The 21,397-nt window shown below is 37.6% G+C and overlaps 1 protein-coding gene across 2 annotated transcripts in view; it reads right to left on the bottom strand.

Annotated features, from left to right (window-relative positions):
• IARS1 (isoleucyl-tRNA synthetase 1) overlaps positions 1-21,397 on the bottom strand; it is a 107,784-nt gene that overhangs the window by 23,845 nt on the left and 62,542 nt on the right. For both annotated transcript variants that reach the window (XM_075159340.1, XM_075159341.1), the window contains 9 exons: positions 20,784-20,870; positions 20,022-20,105; positions 15,714-15,861; positions 12,832-12,952; positions 8,240-8,331; positions 7,809-7,886; positions 7,217-7,338; positions 4,032-4,134; positions 3,734-3,817 (listed from right to left, as the gene is read on the bottom strand). In XM_075159340.1, the coding sequence (XP_075015441.1) occupies positions 3,734-3,817; positions 4,032-4,134; positions 7,217-7,338; positions 7,809-7,886; positions 8,240-8,331; positions 12,832-12,952; positions 15,714-15,861; positions 20,022-20,105; positions 20,784-20,870 (919 nt within the window). The remainder of the gene's footprint in view (positions 1-3,733; positions 3,818-4,031; positions 4,135-7,216; positions 7,339-7,808; positions 7,887-8,239; positions 8,332-12,831; positions 12,953-15,713; positions 15,862-20,021; positions 20,106-20,783; positions 20,871-21,397) is intronic.

The raw sequence follows: 21,397 nt of genomic DNA, 5'->3' as shown, positions 1-21,397 counted from the left end.
TTTATCAAATTGTTAGGTTCTTTTGTTACCTTTTACTAGCCGTAGAAGTTGACAGCAAATTTTGTCGGCTATCTTTTTGGAAGTTAATTTGAGTAAGCAAACCTCATCTCCCTTAAAACTGGATTCTGTAAAATCCACAAATCCAGTTTTCAGATCAAGAATGCGTGATAGACACTAACCTAAATTTCACAAAATTCTGCTATTGAAAAGATCCAGGTATTGAAATGATTACTAATAATAGCAATTCTGAAGTGAAACATCGTAACTGCCAAGTCTAAGAGAAATAATCAATAAGCTAACATGACAGAAAAGCCTTACAATCCCACTTGCAAATCAATTAAGATTTTTTTAATTAAAATTCCTTCAGTGCACAAGTCTTAAGAATTTAAGTCCCCCAGTAACTAAAAGCAAGAAGCATACCACACTGATCTAGAAGTCCTGTGCATTGAGCCATGAGTCCCTTAGCCAGTGCTCTTAAGTTGCCCCCCAGCAGAATTTTTAGAAGCCTTCCTTAGACATGTATTCAGGCTTGGGGAAAGATGGTATTGCTGGAATAATACATAATTAGAAGTTTAAGAGGTCCTCCGCTGCTTCAGTCATCTCTTGAATTCCTTGACTGACATGGTTGCTCTCACCAAAACAACCGTGACGAGTTGATCTTGCTTGGGTAGATGCAGATTTTTGTTCTCTTTGTCAAGGCAAAGCAGCTGATCCTGACAATGACAACTTGAACTAAAAAAGTTCCATCGCATTTTAAGCATGTCCCTACGTTTTCTGTTACAGAGCCCGCTGAATATACCCTATTGAAAGGAAGAAAGAATCCTTCACCCACCAAGGACAGGCGTATGATAAGGGCCATGCCATTTCTGGAAAAATCCTTAGACACTCTGCTGCCAGTGATTATTATCTTTATAGATAAAGAACTTATCTCACTTATCTTTGAAGACCCATTTCACTGGCTTTAGAGAATGCAAAACGTTACAAACACTTATGGAAGAAAAAAATCCATTAAATGTAAAGCATCATAACCTTATGCTTCACGTGCTATCAGCACGCCTTGGTACAGCCATTGGAACCGACTCTGTCATGAACGTATATAAACTGATCTGGAAAGGGACAGATTCTGACGAAAGATGACAGGAAGGTCAAAGATCAATTATTAGTAGAAATTATTTTATTTAATAATCCAGAGGCCATTAAACAGAAACACAAACTAAAGACAGATTGCTGAACCCACCAGTCCTATATTAGCTCTAAGGTGATACAACACGGTAAAAATTTCCTGAAGACAGCGTCAGATTCAAAGCTTCAGTGCTGTGGATGGAGCTGAAGGAGAGGAACCACCCTGAACCGTGGGGAATCTCTACATTTCCCACCCGATTACTGTACTTGGACACAGAGAAGCCATACACTAATATGACAGTAGCTTGGGAAGTACACTGGAGGTAAAATAGTACAAAGAATTAAGTTGTAACAGTAATCTGTTTTTAGTATATACGCTACAAGCACTTAAAATACAGGAAGAGGGCAGACTGCAGAGGATAATAAAAAGTACACCCTCTGGCTCACCTTTCCAGATGTGAAGTTATCACAGGAGGGAAAGGAAGGAAGTCTTTCATAAACTGTTCAGAGGTACAACTACATTACTGTTCAAATTTTTTTTTCTTCTGGTTTTTGCTCATTTAAACAGAGATTGTTTCAAACACGTAGATTGGAGAGGGCAAGACGTGAGAAGGCTAAGCTTGCACTTCACAGGCATTCAGAAATGGTATTAAGACTTCTACATGAAGTCTCTTGTAACAGTTAAAGAAGTTGGTATTTTGGGGGATTGTTAGTTTTCATATTACATTGTACTTAACTTCTCTAACAAGGACCTTGCATTGAGGCTAGTATCCCTTCCTCAGAAACGGTTTTATCAGGAGGTCTTGAACGGGGAACATCGTCTGAACAACTACCTAGGTGGTTTTGTTTTGCAAGACCACTCCTTCAGTTCTCATCCGAAAGAAAAGCTGGCGTGCATTCTGCCTCACTGAATTAAGAACTACACACAAATACAAGAAGATTGCATAAGGGAAGGATTCAAGTGAAAATCCAGACAGATTAATACACAGAAATTATTGTCATGAAGTAATCCCCAATTTCTATTCAAGCCTAATGCATACATTCTGCCCAACATCAACACCAAATCAGTTCCTTTAGAATTCTGCTTTCTGAGCAAAGAGCTGCTGTAAGAAATGCAATTCCTTCCTCCCCAAACACATACAGTTACAAAGGTGAAGTCGTGGCTTATCTCCCCAAGGAGCACAATGAAACATCTGGGTGCAAAGTGATCATCTATCCCAATGACAGACTGCCGCAAAGGAAATTAAGACTGCTCAGAAAGAACAGCGTTCCTTAACCAGTCTTCCTTCTTCCCTCACTGCCTTCCAGAGTGGTTCTGAAAGGCCTCTCGTCTTACGGTGGGGATGATGTTACCTCTAACTCCCTGCTCAGCAAAGCAATTATAAAGCCCCTAGGCTGCTAACACTGAGAAATTACACATAGCGTAGCTCATGATATCAAATGCATGAGCATGACAGATTTAAGTAGCAAACCACTGGTTTGCAAGATGTGTTGAAGGCCTCAAAAGTTCTAAGGCATACTGGCACAGTAGCTTTTTTTTTTCCTTTTCTTTTTGAATAAAAACACCATGGGCTCATCGAAATTCATCACTGTAGCTGAAACACTCTTCCTTCTCACTATTTCCTCTTACGGTTTGATTTCTCTTGTACATCACAGATGTGAAAGAAGATGCATATAAATCGTTTGTAATGGAATTTAATTGAATATAAAGACTAAAAAAAGCCCACTCTACAAGCAGTCTTTTAAGCAATCAAAAAGTAATAGGCTCTGTGCCTTCACTACAACTTCTGAAATTCAGTAGTGAAGTTTAAAAGATTTATTTATAGTACAAACATAGAAATAAATGAAGTTTATTTATAAGCAAGCTCCTTTTTCATTTCACTTCTTAAAATACTATGAATTTTTACATGACTGACTAAAAGCAGAAAGTGCAGCCAATTTCAGGAAGTTAAGCTCAAAAAACCAAGAAGGGTTGCTTTTCTTTTGAATGGCGGGGCTTTGATCCAAACAAAAATTTAGAAATAGGGCAGGCTGCATTTCTCTAATGGACACAGTATTGCAGTGGCATACAGGAGCAGATGAGTGTAAGAAATTGTATAGACTAACATCTTATTTGACATTTTCTTTCCTAAACAACATCCTGCAAAAATCTTGACTGGTCCCCTATTCTCCCTTACATGGAGCTCCTTCTCTCCATCAACCCTTCCACTTACTGTCAAACTGGTTTTAATGCCCTTTAACTGAAGGAGATCACAAATTTTGCAACCCATCTCTTGGATAACACGTAGCTGACTATTGTCTTATTCCCATTCAGAAAATGTTTTTTCCTTTTGCTGATCAATAAAAAGAACATTTCTAACAGCCTCTTAGTCCTATGTGGTCAGTTTGAATGATTAAGTATTTCTCAATACTACAACTGACTAAGGTTCATCACCCATTTACCTTCATTTCTGTACACAGTACCCATTAAGATCCCCTTCCATGACAATTCTCTTAAATTAATGTTACCTACTGAGTTATTAGTATCGTCAACAGAAAAGATTAGGGTTTTATTTGTTTAGGTAACTGACATACACAATCCAGTTAAGCATCCTATTCATGATGTTCTTACCTCGAGGATATACTTCTCTAAAGATCTGACGTTTTCCAGGGCCTCTGGATCCTGATGGATAACAACTACTTCTTTCAAAGGATACTGGGGAGAAGGAAAAAAAAAATACCAGAAACTTTTGTCCTTCCAACTGAAAATAAAGAACTTCAGAAATTATTATTTATCATATGAAGTATTTCATTGTTGAACTCTGTTTTCTATTCCAAACTTAATTATTCAACTTTCCGAGGCTTATCCCAAAGTTACAAAGCTATTGCACATTCCCCAGGTATTGATAAGAGATGTTAAGAGTTCTAACCTTTACTGGAATGGTTTTTCTGTCTCTGATTACTCGTCCAAGCTCAATAACAGACTGCAAACAAGAAACGGCACTTTCAATTTTTTTGTCGATGAGATCCTCCCTAGGTTAAAAAGGAAACATTATATTGCTTCATTTTCATTGTATCTGAGCAGATTGAAAACATTTTACCGCATTCCCTGAAATTTCCTACAGGAGACGCAATTGAAAAATGAACAAACAGGTTTTTCTTCTTTCTTTGTGGAGAAGAAGATGAGGAAATAACTTGCTGAAAACAAAAAACAGAGCTATTTTAAAATCATCTTTTGTTAGCACCTCTCACAAGATGGAGATGATGGATTGAGTCATACTACCTATTCTATTAATATCCAATAAAAAATAAGGTTTACATTAATAATATCATAAGAAGATGCAAAAAGATATTATAAATAGGATACTTATAATGATAATGAAATACCTATAATGCAACCAACTCACTGGATCTCAATTTATAATCTTTTCCAGGAATTCTAGATATTTTAGCTTGAGGTTTTAGACAGTCTTGTCAGCTTTCCTGGCTTCATCATTTTTCCTGGCTTCATCATTTTAACACCCTTCCATTTTGAGGCAAGGCAGGGTTGGGGGGTTTTTTGCCTTTTTGTTTCTGGGTTGGGTTGTTTGGGGTTTTTTGAGTAAGCTGACATTCACATCTTGTTTCAAACGTACTAGCAGCCAACAGTTCTGAAAATGTGGTTTTCCTGATTTCTTGAGTAGCTGCATAAATCGAGCAGCTCCTTTAAAACCACGCAAGTGTCATATCAGGACCAGAGGCACTGGTTCAAAAGACAGTTGTGAACAGAAAGAACAAAGTTGCTTGCTGTAATATAAGTAGCAAAAGTACTGGGATGAAAACCATGCAGCCAATAAGGATTGTCCAGAAAAACAGAACTGGTAAAGCAAAATTACAACTGAAATATCCCCATCTTCTGCATTAGGGCTTTGATTAAGATGTTACTACTTATTTTGAAGCTTTTGTTCTTCCAAAAGCCAGTCTTTCAGGATGGTCCTCCAAATGGTGTAAATTGTGAGATAGAAGATTTTGCTCCCAGAAAGATTCATATAGTATAATGTGGCAGTATTTCAATATTACTTGCCATTACTTAATATTGTAGAGCCACAAAATGAGAATAGTCTTCACAGATTGCATGCACATCCACAAAATTTAATGCAACCCATCTATTCAGACACTAAGCAACCAAGTAATACCTCAGTGGGGTTTGAAACACAGGTATCGAGTCAAGTTCAGCTGTGGAAGTGGCCAAGTCCCTTAGCTCTATCTGTACATACCCATCATATTGTTTAAGTAGTATTTTCTGTAACTGCATCAAAAAACGTCTCTTATTATTAACTGACAACATTGTCCTTATGCAGTCATCAGAAAAATATTCAAAGAAAAACGCAATGATGTGCTCAGCAACTCAAGGTGAAACTCTAAAACTTCAACAATAACTTCATTCTGAAAACATGTCTTTTTATCTGACAAAGGGAACAAGTGATATGTAGGGGGTCCAGTAAATTACACAAACTAGTAGCAGACAAAAATCCAAACAAAGTACAATACAAAGGAAAGCCATGCAAGCCACTCAAATACATCATATGTTTGCATGATGCAGCAGCAAGTCAGTTAGCACTAACAAGAATAATAAGTGACTCGGCCACTTCTAAACGCTCATGCTAAGCCCGTGCCTGAACTGAGCTCCTGCAAATAGCTCACTATCCTTCCATTACTCCATTCTACAGGAGCTCAAAACCATTTCTGATAGCTCACTGATGGAGTTTTGCATTCTTTGATTACATATTCTTTACAGCACTTTCCCAGGGAACAGAAAATCAGCACCATTATTATGTCAATCTCGAACTCCTTGTTGCAGTAACTCTCACTATTAAAGCTATCAGAAGGAACATACACCTTCCTCAAAGGATATAGTATCCATAAAAGAAACACCATTTCTAGAAGGTTTAAATTTTTAAACAGGCCCATAAAGTATCAAGGTCAGCTCCCTTGTCCTTGAGGGTTTTCAAACTGAGCTGCAATGCAAAAGGAAAGTTTGCCTCTCTCACATTCAGTGACTAACAGCAGACTGCAACGCAGGCAACCAACTTAATCCACTAACATAGCACCAAGGCACTAACGAGCAACTGATTACTGTAATACTAGTGTCTCCCTCGGCTGGATTTAAAAAAACCACAACAATAAAAAAAGCCAAAACCAAAAAAACTAAACAAACCAAAACAACTCCAGTTCTTATGTTCCACCTGGGTTGAGTTGATACTACGGATAACCCAGAGCGTGTGTCCAGTACAACCATCATGGACCCAAACCTTTTTGAGACACACTGGCACTTACAAAAAAACCTCACCCATCAGCATCCAAAGAAACGATCTGTTTGGAAAGCTCTCTCTCATATGATGTATCCTCTTACAAGGAAGTGGCAATCCCTGGACAATGGTCTAAATTCTTGATGTGAAGCCAAGAGAACTCACTCTGCTGGCTTCGTATGTGGTCCACACAAAACAATTAACTCCAATCCACATGGGATCTGGCATCAGCATTCACTAAGAAAGGCCTAGAGATGGGGGGATGCACACGTTCTTGCAAATGCAGGGCCCACGAGTTTTATAGTCCTTTTGGGGCCTTCATAGGTAGGCACTATAGCTTCTGGTCAGCGCACATTTTGAAGGGTAAAAAGGATATTCCTTGCCCACCATAAGAAGAAAACATTATGAGTTGGGAACATGCATTCCTCCTAATTGTTTTCCTTCCTAACTACAATCCTTTAACCTAGCACAAGTCTACTGCCTAAATGTGGAGGGAAAAGAAAATTCCCAGCTAACGTTGAGAGTGGGGTATGAAGTGTACTGCTAGTGAAATGTTCTCCTACAGCAAAGAGACTAACATTAGTCAGAGCTTAATCAAAACTTAAACAGTTTTGCTTATAGAAAAGAACATGTTAACTATCATCCTAAAATTCTTCCTGAGGCAAAGGAATATTCACATTATTAAAGCAGCTTGTTTTCTTGTTATGCAAAACAGTTTTAAACACAAGTAAGTGAAGGAGCACTGTTCTGTGAAAAGCGGAAAAAAACCAACCCCAAACCCCAACCAAACCAAAATCCCATTTTGCCACATAACAGCTGTCTCTTACCTCACTTGGGGAAGCATGAGGTAGTGGATGCTTTCAGTATTCTTTTCCTGAACCGAGGCCGGATCAATAAGTGTCTTCAGATTCTGGTACATCAGCTCAGTGATAAATGGAGTATATGGTGCCTGTAATGTTGCATTCAATCATCATCTTTTCTTTATTGCTGTACATTATGAATCAGTAATACTTATGAATTGCAGAAGGACACTTCAGCAAAAACAATGCTTACACAGTGTCTTCAATGCAGAACTGTGATGTTATTCAAAATGCAGACTGAAATAAATGAAATTGCTACCACTTATTCACCTCCTTCCCGATATTTACATGTTACTTTGGGGAAACAGATAAGAAATCATAACGTCTCTTTATCAGTCAGGTGATACTTGCCTTCTTTACAGTACTATGGGGCAGATAAGCAAATAGAAGGGAGAGGAGGAAAATGAACTGTGCTACACAAATCAGTAGCAACGTGTTTTTCCTGTGTTCAGTCTCTGTACCCCTAGTTTCTATGGTCAACTTAGACACAAAGATGCATGCTTTTAGATTAACTACATTAAAAATGTCATATAGTTATAGTGGGCTGTAATTCCCTTACCATAAGTCTGCACATGGAGAACAAAACACTAAACAAGGTTTCCAAGGCCATAATGCAGTCTTCAGTCCCATTCTCGCCCTATTTGAAGAATTCACCAAGAAAAAAAACAACAACTGCAACTTAGGATCAGTAAGTGCACTTCAATACACTTCAAAAATTTCCTATGTTAATGCAATAAACTGGTTTTCCAAACTGTATTCATTTTGCTCAATCCCATCCAGCATGTGAAACAGAATTACTGGGCATTTTGTTTGGTTGGTTCTCCTCGAAAAGCAAGGTGGAGGAAAAAAACGTTAACTTTTCATTCCCACTGTCAGGTACAAACTGATATAATTTAAAATGCAGCATAAAGAAGCTGCTATGCATTAAATTAACATAGATTACTCCTAGGATTTTGTTTACAGTTCAAGATTGCAGAACTAGATACCTACCTTTAGCCTTCTGCGATTCATTCTAACATACCAGTTGGTCAGAATATCAACAAACTTCACTAATCGAGGGACTACAGTGTACAGCCTGTAAGCTAGAAGGAAAAAATATTTACTGTAGTTAATATTTGCCTTCTGCATCAAGCTCCTCACTTAAAGAAACACATTATCATTTGTAGCTCTGGTGTTAAACATAAAGCTTGAGCAGAAGCACGTATGTTAGTAAGATCAAAAAAGTGATTAGACATGCTATTATGTTAAAACCATATTTTGAAATTGCACACGTCATCAATTCTCATGCTTCCAGACAAACACATCTACCACCAAATTGCTTCCCTAATCCTACACAAACACACATTATGGAAGCCTTATGCTTTTATCTGACTCGTAAAGAGGATAGTGGATAAAAGACTATTAATCACAAAGGATTTGGCAAATCCTAGATTTGCACATGCTGTAAATACAGCCAAGTCACTAGAAGTTTAGCGGAAATTATTGTAGAAGCATACAATAAAATCAATTACTGCCAACATTTTCTTTTTTGTTCACCACATTTAAAATGAGACACCTATTTAAATCAATTCTCCCTGAATTAATTGCAATTTTTTATTATTTTTCTAAGTAACACGGGAGGCTAAAAGAATCTAAAGTAACAGCAAGCCTGACGAGGTAAGAAGATAAACATAGCTGTATTTTCAAGTTCTGTGTAACTTAAAAGCATGGAGGACTGCCAACACGAAAAAGAAGGTCATCACAAGCATCACTATGCAACTGGGAAAACAAATTTCAGTTGTTCGCAAGAGAATTGGGGGGGGGGGGGGATGGACCTTAAATAGGACTCAGCTTTCTAAGGAAAAACTTGTATATAACTTCTCTAGAAGCAAAGAGCTTTCTGATCTCTGTTCTCAATCAGTTTCATTAATCAAGCAGCTACTGAATAAAATGGATCTTTGCTTTAAAAGCTCCACAACACTTTTCACTGCATTTTCTAAAATAGAAGTGTTTTTAAAGGCAGAGTACTGGTATTTAAACCTAAAAAGGAAACACTCAGAAGATTCATGCCATGGTGAGGAAGACATTATTTATGTGAGAATTTGTGTTGCTAAAAAATTCCCAGCTCTCTTCTAGCTATGTGTTATCTAGTTAGGAGACTGGTTAAAAACAAACAAAAAACCTCAAAAAATCCACCCTTCAGGGATAGTATATCTTCAACAAGAGATTCAAGTTAGCCTGGAAACATGCATTTCTCCCCTCAATAGCTGTACTCCCAGTTCATAAACCAAATTGTGAAATTTTACTTTTTCATGACTCAAGAAAAAGGCATGCACGTATATGGAAACATGTGCACATACATGCACAGACACACACACACATGCTGCTTTCAGTTTCAGTCATCAGGAGAAAAGTTGTTTTGTAAAGTAATTTCTTGTATTGGGCACTTAAATAGGGGAAAAAAAAAGCATAATAAGGCTTTGTGTTTTTAAATACAGAATTTTAACCCCCTTTAAAACACAAAGAGTTGTTTGTCCTATTACTTTCCATAACATCTTCCCAATATCTTACTACTTGCCCTATTTATCAAAGGGCCCAAACCCCAGAAGTTTCCATTATAAAAGATGAAGTTTAGTGGAGAAACTATACTACTATATTCAATAGCTAATAATTCTTTTGGGTAAGTGTGTTATTATCAAAGTGAAGCTAAGCTAGCTGCACCAGCTGCTGCTGAAGAGGTTACTGGCACACATCTCCCTAACTTGCAGCACTCCTGAAGACAGCATGTCTACAGCTCCAGTTTTGGGCACCTATTAGCCCAGAGATAACCCGCGACAGCGAAAACCCTCTTACAAACACACGTGTATGGTTTCAACACATTTAACTTTTGCCAATTTTCCATGAATAATTGAAACGACGCTGCTTTCTGATACGTGTTGTCTCCTTTTCTCCAATTGCGTACGTTCTAGGAAGTCAAAAGCTCTCCCCGAGCCAGGATTAGCGGAGCGTTGTTACGCCTTTCTGAAGTTTTTCTAGGCTCTCTAAAGCATCCCGAAGCGCAGTGTGCACAGGTATGTCCCCTTCCCACCCTCAGTCTATTCAAGTGAGGTCAATACTAAACTGCCAGGGACTCGATTTAGGCTGAAGTACTGCTGGCTATTGAAGCTACTAGTAGAAACTGGGGCAGAATTAACGTAAGTTTTACTTAATGGAAACATTTTTCTAGAGGCAGGCAATCGGTGTAAAATTTAGCTCCACTATAAAATACACTTGATTAAATGGAAGAAGCTAAGCTCAACTGCAACATTTTTCTGGTTAGTGGCGTCTCCTTGCCACTTAGAGTTTCAGGCCTGTACGTTCTTACAGACGATCACACACACAGGTGCAGGAACAGCACCTTCCAGAGCAGACAGGGCCATTTCTTTGACAGATGGTGCCCAAATATCGCCTCAGCATCGCTGCCTCAGCTATGTTTTAGACATGGCAGAGATGACAAATTTTTTTTACACATCTTGCAGGTAACAGAGTTGTATGGCATTAGTTGGCGAATGTAATCATTTATTTTTGCTTACAACATGCCACAACTACAATAGCTTCTGCATTTGTTTATTATTTTTTCATTATTATTTTCAAAATCTTGGGTTCTAAAATGAAGCTTGTGTAGTGTATTTATCTCCTTTACCTAGCATTTGAGGTCATAAGTCACCATTATAATCTTCCCTTGCCTCCTCCTGACATTTTTCCTACTTCAAGTCATATGAAGTAGAAAATCTTTATAAAAAAAAAATTCCCAAACTAGTTTTTTCTAAAAGAGATTAGCACAAGAGTATCATGTCGCAGTACACAAATTTACTGCATCTCATTAATATCTGTCTGACTGATTTCACAGTTTATGCAGAAAAATAAATTGAAAAATTGTGTTTATTAATCACTTCCAACTGAGATATGTCACTCATTTGATGAGCACATCATGTTATCTTCATCTAAGACAAGACAATAGCATTTAATACCAACACTACAGTCCTGAAAGTCTTTACATTGTCATTTTCCAACAGGAATTTTCTTCTCCTGCTTGGAACAATCTTCTTGCTTTGTAAAGATGTCAGCTGAGACATCCCTTTTTATTAGCTTCATATTCCTCTTAGAAATCCAGAGCAGAGAGTTCAAGTTTCTACCCCCATGCTCATCTTCCTGCAAATACAACCTCTGTTTAAACCACGCACTAATCCAAGATCCCAGGTGCACATTCACAAATGAATTTTCCACTGTCTCTCAAAGCATTTTCCTCTTTACATGCAGCATGTAAACTTGCATAGGCTCTGCATATTTCTGTTTGGCAACACATGAAACTCAACACACACCACCATGAAATTTCAGAGACAAAACTTCTAGGAAGAAGCCACATTTTTGTCAACAACAGACAGCTTTTATCATATTCCTGATTTTGGTAGCTTGAGGATTCTTTTTTCCTTTAATGAAGTGTTCTTGGATGACCTCACCTGAATTTTGTTATTACCAAAATGATCTGCTTTATCTACTGTAGCAAGATAAACTCATCTTACTGGTCCTGGTGAGAGTGAAGATCATGCCAGTCTAAGAGGGGAGAATACAAGAAATGACTGAAGCAGAGGACGACTGTCCTGTGCTCTCATAAACTCAGATCTGGCATTTAGCTGTTTCCTCGTTATCTATTTTCCCACTAATACCTTCCTTCCCCAAGCTGAAGCACACCTGCAGAAGGCTTCTAAAAATTCTTCCGAGGGCAACTTAAGATCACAGGCATATGCTTATTCATAAACCGGAACTACAATGGCAAGAGCCACTTTCTTTCCAATATCTAAGTTTCTAGTGACCTTAAAGGCACCAAAACCTCTTCAAATCCCATCGTGACTTTATCTGCAAGTTTGTAAGCTTACTGGATCAGACCAACTACTTCAGAGTGCTCTTGCAGCACCTTCTCTTTGCAATTAATGTTGTCTTAATATAATGTGAGCATTGAGAGGTATGAGATGATGAAAAAGACAACATGCAGGAGGAAAAACTAGGCAGGAGAGCATCTCCTTACAGCTATGCAATATCCTAATGCTATTCCATCCTGCTGCACGCACTCCTAATATGATTACAAAGAAACCCTCTCCTTGGAACTATGCAGGGGAAAATTTATTCCCCATGCTCATGTACCTCTCGAAATTATTCTATTTAGCTGACTTGAGCACTGCCCATTATATCCTTTTTTTTTTTTTTAAACAGCTTCCCCAAATTCTATTTGGCTTCCTTTTTACTGCTATATTTCAGTTACTATTATAATACTATTAATTGCTCCAAGCACTGCAGAAGATGATGTTAGAGCAACAAGCTACATCACTGAGCTCATATGATTAACCGTGACAAAAAAAGCCTCATCACTTTTTGAAATATCATGAACAAACATAGAAAACGCCCATGAAAGCAGCATTCCATGTATTATGGCAGCTGGTTGAAGATTTCCTTCCTTTTATCTGAACTTTAAGTCTCATGTGGAATCTGGAAATCTCTGGATGGTTGTCTAGTTCTCTAACCAAAATTAAACACCCATACACACACCCGACCAAACATGTGCATACCTGCCATTTCAGCTTTGAAGAACTGAATGAGTGATTGGGTGAAAGAAAGAATCCATTTATCCATGATGTTATTGCTCTCCTTAACTGTGTTCTCATTGTAAAGGAATTCTCTTCCCTCATCCTATCATCAACACAAAAACACAAAACACATTTTCAAGTCATAAGGGTATATAAGCAAACCTCTATATCGAACCACCTGTCAGCCACTAATATTTTGTCACCTTCGCTGTGTTACACTGGTTTCCTAAGAGAACGTTAAATTCCAAAAACATGTCTGTAAGAGAAATGTCTAAGGAAAACCTGACTCCCACTGCTGCTGATTTCACCACACCATACCTTCAACTACAAAGGAGGCCAGCTATTTGGATCTGTTAAACCAGATAAAAAGTATTACAGCACACAACGGTATGCAGTTGTTCTTTCCCTGTTTGCAGTATAAGTCACAGCTTCCAGACACAGGGTAGGACTCTTGAATTTACACTGGAATTTTTAGGCATCCAACATGCCTATAGTGCACTTTGTTGCTTTCTTGAATACTGTTGTTCGCACCCATCTGAGAAATTTCATAACACTTTGCTGATTCTGTAGGGAAGCAAGGCCACAGTGAGCACACTTGTCAGTGCCTACAATCTGACTCTCTTCCATGTGAACGTTCTTATGACTGGTTGAAAACAGGGGGTTTGGGGTTTTGGTTGGTAGCTTTTTTTTTTTCTTTCCTTTTTCCATACTTACAAAAAGTATTTAACGACTGGTTTTAAGAGTCTTTGGACTTTCCCTTCCCTCAGAGCCCAGATGAAAAAATCTGTTCGGATTATTCGACCCAGTAATTACGCATCCACTTACATAGTGTAAAGGAGAAGATTCTTCGCAAAGAAATGCATCTGCACACCCAGGAGTGCAGCAATCCCAGTGTGAGGTCAGCAGTCATTTAACCAACTACAATTACTGTGGTAATTACAGTAAGCATAAAGTTATTATTAGACTTCATCCAGGACACTGGGATTGTAGTTTCTCTCTTGCAGGAGGCAGAATACAATGACAAAGTTGTTTAAGCCTGTGCATGAAATCTAATTTAAGCACTATCACCTCCAATAGCACATTCTTTTGCCTAATATGGTACATAGGAATGGTTTCACTGCCTATTTAGAAAGAAAAATTACGTCTGCTGAATTACCAAAACTATCTGCTTAAGCACCTGGATTTTCCACTGGGGTCTTCCACCCCCAATTTGGCTGATCTTGCAAGATTTACTGGGATCACAGCAAAAAGCTGCAAAGCACACTTTAGATAATTCAAAGGTCAAACAGGAAAAACTGAAGTATATTTTTGGGGCAATGCCTAAGTTTGTCTGATGAATGCTGTCTAGGGATCCTAAGAAAAGATTTGTTAAATATTAGGATGTGAAGTTACCAGACTTTATTCCCAAAAGGGGTTGTTAAAAAGATAAAACCATTTATTTAAGTCAGCTATTTACTGTACTATTTATTGAAGTCAGCTGCCTTTATTGCTTCAAATGGCAGCTCTCCACAGTGATTAGGCTGCAACCGTAATTTCATGCATAGTACAAAGTTTGAACTTTTTCACTTAGTTCTTAGTTCACTCTCCCATAGAAGTCTGCACTAACAAGTGGTAACCTTCTATCATTAATCTCAGCTGAAAGATTAAAATTGGCTTCAACAGAAACTATACAATATAGACACAAAATCTTCAATTTAAATGAAAAATTACTCTAAGGAAGAAATTTTAATCTTGCTTTCATTCTGAAAGTGTCATGTCACTCATCCAGCATTTTTTAGTAGACTTCAAATGTAGTCTACAAGTCTAAAGCATTATTGCTTTTATGATGATTTACCTTTCTTTCCATTCCATTTCTTCATTTTTTTTTCTAAGTTGTATTTAAATTTAAATTTAACTTTTAAAAAAAAGAACTGTCATGTTACAGAAGGCAATCTTCTTGCTGTGGCTAATGTATTCAATATCGAGTATTCCCAAGTTAAACATTTTTATGCAGATTCATAATTAAAGTCACAGTAAATGAGTTAGCTCAAGAAATTGTCACAGCAGCCGCTACTGAAAATAACTTTCTTTTCATTACTTATTTGCAGTTCTATTTGTGTTAAATCTGTATGCTATTATGCAATGTTCTCAGTGCAGAGAAACTTGCAGTCCAGATGCCATCCTCCGACAGCATCCTTCCTGCGATGTGGCCACGCCTGACTACATGACATGGGATAACAGCAAAGAAAAAGCAGCAGCAGCACTCAGGGCAGTATTAGTGACACCTACGGCCTCCAAGCTACTACACAAACACTGATAAGACAATTACTAGAAAACCAACAAGGCCTAGTATGGACATTTCAGAAGGATTCCCTCAAGCACCTGGGGTACCTGGCTTTTAACTGGTGTTCCCAGCAGCAGATAACTGCTTAGTATGTATTAACCCCACAAACTCGAAGTCCCTATCTTGTTCTCTAATTTCAAGAGTATAAATGCAATCGCATCACATTTATCTCAAATAAAAGGGAATCAAGAGCACCCTAATCTGAGAAATGATAGCTGTTATGTCTTGACAGTCCCCTACCTTCCACTACTCCTTTCCATATAATAGTAAGCTTGGTCAAAAAGAGAACGATGCAGGGTGATTACAGCTTTATAAAACAGGCTACGAACAGCAAATAACACAGAAATTAACAGCAAGTATATACAACCTGATCTAACTTTGAAGTCAGCCTTGCTTTGAACAAGGCAGTAAAGATCAGATAACCTCCAGAGTCAGATTCCAGACCTCTCTTCCAATCTAAATTTCTCTACAATGCTAATTCTCTCTAACAAAAGCACAAAACCCCTTCCACTTTGCTTTTCCATGCTCGAGAGATCTGTACCTTATGTTGCAGGATCTGAACATTCTGAACAAGAAAGCGATATGCATTGTACCAGGGCAGGAAGACATCCTTCAGTATATCCCTTACTCCTTCCTCCTTAAATCTCAGATTTTCTGCTCTTACCACAGGAGAATTGATCAGGTATAACCTGCAAAATAAGAACACAATACTTAAAAACTTAAGACTGCATATACTGATAGAAATGCACTTAAATGTACAGTAAACCCTAGAGAGCTGCATAGCAAGAGAAAGATACCCAAGGGAGCAGTTTCACACTAAGAACTCTAAGGAAGATGGTATTCTAAGCATGTAACATATTGAACATAAGACAATTTACTTCCTAGTGCTACAAGATTATTTTTATAATACTGCATATGGAATTTGAATAGGAATTTAAATTTTATTTTTTACTCTAGAAGTTAATTGAAGTGATAACACATGCTCAGATGCTATCACAGCATAAAACAAGTAGTGGATGCATGGAATTAGTGTTCATCTTTAGAATGGCACCTATTGTTTCGGTAATATTTTGAATTCCTTAACAATGACACAGTACCTTTCTACTCAATCTAGTTAATTTCCTCAATTATAAAAAGCTTTGGGCCCATTTGCAAACACAGGAGACGAAGGAGCAAGGTAACACAGGCAAATCGAAGTAAAAGAGTAGAAATTTTCAAGAAAAACAGCCCCAAAGAGGACAAAAGATGTCCCTCCTACCAATACAAATGTGCCTCAGCTCCAGAAACAGCTCTGAAAGAGCAAAGCAGAGGGTTCAGGTGATGCTGACTACTTATACCAGAAGCAGCCCCTCGCAGAATCACAGCCCCACCTCAGCCAGGAGGTTCAGCTATACATGAAATCCACCCTGCCTAGGGAGATCCTCCTCGGGTCAGTCTCTCCCAAGCTAACGGTTCCTCATTTCAGAGACAGACACGTCCCCCAGCTTCCTTGCTGGCTGTGAATTCGCAAAAAATCATCTTTACACTTTATCCCATCTTCTTCCCTAAACAAATACTCTGTCTATGGAGACAAACTGGTATCTATCAAGCTAACTCAAAAAGAAACCAGGTCTTACTCAGGTACCAAAAAAACTTGAATACAAACTTGATTGAGACACATTTCATTTAATGTTCCAAATATGAAAAACAAACCAAGCATTTTTTTCTTTTAAAGATTGTGGCATTTCTCAAGAGAAATTTATTAACTCACTTTCTCATATTTTATCAACTTTTAAAATCATGATTCTAAACTAGTGTATCTTTACAGGCACTTCCTTCAGGAGGCTTTAAAAACTTAATGGGGTTTGACACGGCACATTCAAGAATACCAGACCATAAATTCTTCAGGAGAGGGCTTCTTGCATAAAAATGAATGCAAAAAAATAGAGTGGCCAGAGTAAGCAGACAGTAATGCAACACAGAAACGGGCATGCATTGGGTTGTCAAGCACTGGAACAGGCTGCCCAGGGAAGTGCTTGAGTCACCATCCCTGGAGGTATTTGAAAGACACATAGACACGGTGCTTAGGGACATGGTTTAGTGATGGACTTGGCAGTGCTGGGTTAACGGTTGGACGTGATGATCTTAAAGGTCTTTTCCAACCTAAACAAGTCTATGATTTTCAGTACTGTATTGAAAAAAAAAGTATTTTTAAACATATCTGAATTCAAATTATAAATTTTCAGAAGTACAGAAAAACTAAGCATAATAATGAACTATTAAGTCCTTAAATGAAACTAGAATTTATAAGTATATATTTAAACCAAACCTCCCATCACAATTATTTATGTGCTTATTATTTATTTCAGAAGTCAAATATAACTTTGCTCCGAATATGAGAGCTAGTCTGGCCCTAATGTACACCAGGATACTCCAGGCCTTTTACCAGTTTGGGACTTGCCTAGAATAATGACCACTTCAAATTGCCTCCACTGCTTTCCTCCTGAGGAGGCAGCAATGCAAACTAGTCAGAACTATGAAGGAGCCGCTAAATTGCTCCTTTGCACCCACCTCAGCAGCACTCGCTGCAGAATCTATCAGAAGTCTTCTTAAAATAGGTCTTAGCATGAGAAGTTAAAAGAAAATGTAGCTCTCTAAGGCTACAGTTCTGTTTTTTGTTTTGTTTTGGGTTTTTTGTTTTGTTTTTTTAACATAGCAGCCTTGCACTGCCTTACAATATGTAAATGTTAAAAGAATACTAATTTCCTGAATTATTCCAATGCAAAGATACTTACATCTATTATATGGAAAGAGAAATAAGGCACCTGATAAAGGAAGAGTTCTATGAATTTAATTACACCTAATGATATTACCCATTGGGCAGAAAATAAAACTTTCCTCAAATCAAGCCAATATTATCAAGTTTTCTAACAATGTATGGGAAACAATAAAGTAACCTCCTTTTCAACTCTCTAAAACAGTAGTCTGTGGCGTTATGTTATTTCTTCTGCCTTTTAAGAACAGATTGAGAGGAGAATGTAACACATCACTTCTAACAGCAATACTTACCTCAGGATACATGAAAGCAAAGGGCTTGTAAATACTGTACCAGCAAATTCTCTTTCTGACATAATTCAACTTTGACAACTATCCAACCCAAGTCATAGGTCTTAGGAATATCGAAATAACTGTTTTTGACAATTCTTACGGATTTCACATCCCTTCCATTCAATTCCATATTCATTTAAACAACTTATATACGTATTTTCTCCTGATCTATTTATCAAGCTACTGCTGAGAATGCTTCAGACGTGTAGTTAAAAACTACATATATGCATATACATACTGCAAAAGCTAAAGTAACTCTGCAGGGAAACGGTGCCAAGGAAAAAAACTCAGTTGTAGTTTTTTTCTATAAACAGAACAGATCAAGTGCTTCAGTGAATAAGCAGAGACAAGTGAATCGCAGAGCTCCTTCCATAAATAAACCTAGTGTGCAATGCTTTTTACTCTCTATGTGGGTGTATGTATAAATAAATGTGACATTAAAGAATGAGTACACAGGCAGAAAAATGAATTAGCTTTTTAGAAATCAAAAAAACATTAATAATGGAAATGTAACTTCTGGTGTTTCAGTTTTTTTGTTTTGTTTTATAAAAAAGGCAGACTGGTTTCAACGGAAACGTCACTTGCGATTTAAAAATCTCCAATATGCGTAACTCCAACCCTTTTCACCCATATTGTTCCAGCCACCAATTCACTGATATTCTGCTAATACACCTTGGTTATTTGTAAAGAACAATCTTGATCAAATTTAAGAAATCCACCCAACTCTCCATTGTAAAAATATATGAGAAGATAATTTACTAGGTCTTTTAAATGCTAAAGTTTGAAACAATAAGGAACTTCACATCTATTTTTTTAAATTATCTACAACAAGCAACAACTATCTTTCTCAAATAAACAAAAAACCATGGTACACTACGCTTTCATTCAGCCCAACTATTACCATATATAGTTGCAACATACAATTCAATGTGTGTGATAGTTTAAGGTTTTCTTATATATAGCAAGAATTACAGAGCTCTTGAGAAATGCATAAGTAGTGTACTCCTGCAGTTATTAAAATGTCTTTATTGTACCTTTACCTCAAGGTACCACTTCATGCATGCAGTTAGTGCATCTAGCCAAAGTACCAGGTGACTGCATAATTACATTTATACGTTAGTATAATTTTAATGAAACACTTGAACTGTGTTTAATCTCTGTTTGACCAGGATAATTTATATATACACATTAGGCTGCTCCACTTCTGCTTTTCCGATTTCACTATTAGGTACATACTGTATACTTACATCAACAAAAAAGAAACACTTTCTGTTTAGAAAATATATAGTATAAGCAGCAAACAAACATTTCTGTGCATTATACAGTAATCCTTTCCTAAAATAACGATTTAACAGTAAATTAATAGTATTGTTCTCAAAGACTTTATTCAAATTTTCACTGGGTCAACTCAGACTATTAACTGCAATAGCAGACAGTGCTGGCTCGAGTGGAAGCATTCTGTACAAACTGGACACACATTTTCTGACAAAAGGCCTCCAGTCAGCACGTCAGCTTTGGTTGTTACAAGCCTTGATGGAGATAAGACAAGGGTATAGAAAGTCCAGGCACTGTAACTATTGCCAATTCTTTTGAGTCATCCACTCTTTCAGCTATTTGGCTGCCATAGTGGTCTAGAAGTTTCTAAAATTAACTTTCTTCCTACTGCTAATTGTCAAAAACCCATAAGCAGTCCTCCTGGTACATGTCTGCTATGAACAGAAAGCTAACATATCAGATTGTATGTTAATTAAAGAAATCCTACCTCAGTGCATCAGCTCCATAACTATTTACAATACTCATTGGATCGGGGTAATTCTTCTTCCTTTTGCTCATTTTCTGGCCATCACTAGAAATTATCAGAATATAGGCATAAATTCCCAGAATTCTTGTAATACATGGATAAAGAAAAAAAGCCCTTCAAATCCAGCTTAATTTTTCTGTCCTATTATGCTCTTGGTAGCATAGACATAATTATATATTAGCACATCATTTCAGTATGACTGTTGAACCCACAAGAGCAACTGGAAAAAAAAAAACCACACCAAAAAACACCCAAGAGGCTCCCAAGTTACAAATCTAAGCAGAAAATCTGTCTTTCCTACCAAAGCTGAGCGAAGATGCACTTGTTTTGAATCAATCCCTCCAGCCCACTGGCAAAGCTTTATTTGAAAATAAAGGGAAACAAATGTAATGAACTTCTTTAAAATTACGTCTAAAACTACATTTATAATCCCCTTTACTCTGCATAACAGGTATAATTTCTTTCCTATTCTGACTTGTTACTCATTTTTTCTCTCTCTAGGAAGGACTAATCCTGCTGGAAAGAATCTACTGCAACAGATAGCTGGGGTGCGTAAACCTCATGCTCTCAGGTGCCTCTTACCTCCTGCAACACCGATATCTCCCTGACAAGTCTTAACAGCTCCGAAGTCCATTTCAGATTTAATTTACAATTTGCAGGGACTTATCTGAAATATTCTTTGACTAAAAATCCGTTCAGGAAAGAACTGACTGACATACCAACCTGGCAAGAACGAGGCCATTCACAATTACATTCTTGAAAGGAGGTCTTCCAAAAAGAGCAGTGGACAGCACCAGCAAAGTGTAGAACCTGAAACAAGAGACAACGTAAACGTGACTTTCTAAATACACCAAGCTAAAGTCTGCATGTCCTTCATTACAAAAGAAATTTTTCATTATGTTGTTTTACTCTAGCAAAGTTAAAATTTAAGTATGTGGAACATTTATGTGGCAAAGACTCAGAAGAGGAGCTTATTGTAAGCAGACCTTTTTCCTCTCTGTAGCGTACCGTGCTGTTTGCTCAGCTGTGATCTACTAGTCCAAGAAGGCTGAAAAATTGTAATAGTAAGCATTAGGAAGGTCGTGAAGAACGGAATTGTAGCATTTTCCCCTTTAATACAGAAAGGAGAATTCTGTCCCTGAACAAGCTCCTGTTTGCTCACTGTAAACCTCTGAACACAGGATCAGTCAGGAACAAACACGGCAGACAGGACTGGCACACGTGGTGTGTGCGTGCGTGTATTCTTCAACCCAGCACACAACTGAGCAGTTAGTGCTGGGAGCATGAAAGCAACTTAGCAAAAGTAAGCAGAGCTTCCTTCTGATCAAACAAACTTA

This window comes from Calonectris borealis, chromosome 10, assembly GCF_964195595.1.
Source record: "Calonectris borealis chromosome 10, bCalBor7.hap1.2, whole genome shotgun sequence".
Lineage (NCBI taxonomy): Eukaryota > Metazoa > Chordata > Aves > Procellariiformes > Procellariidae > Calonectris > Calonectris borealis.
The sequence above is the reverse complement of the archived record's forward strand: the minus strand, read 5'-3'. Positions and strand labels throughout refer to the sequence as shown.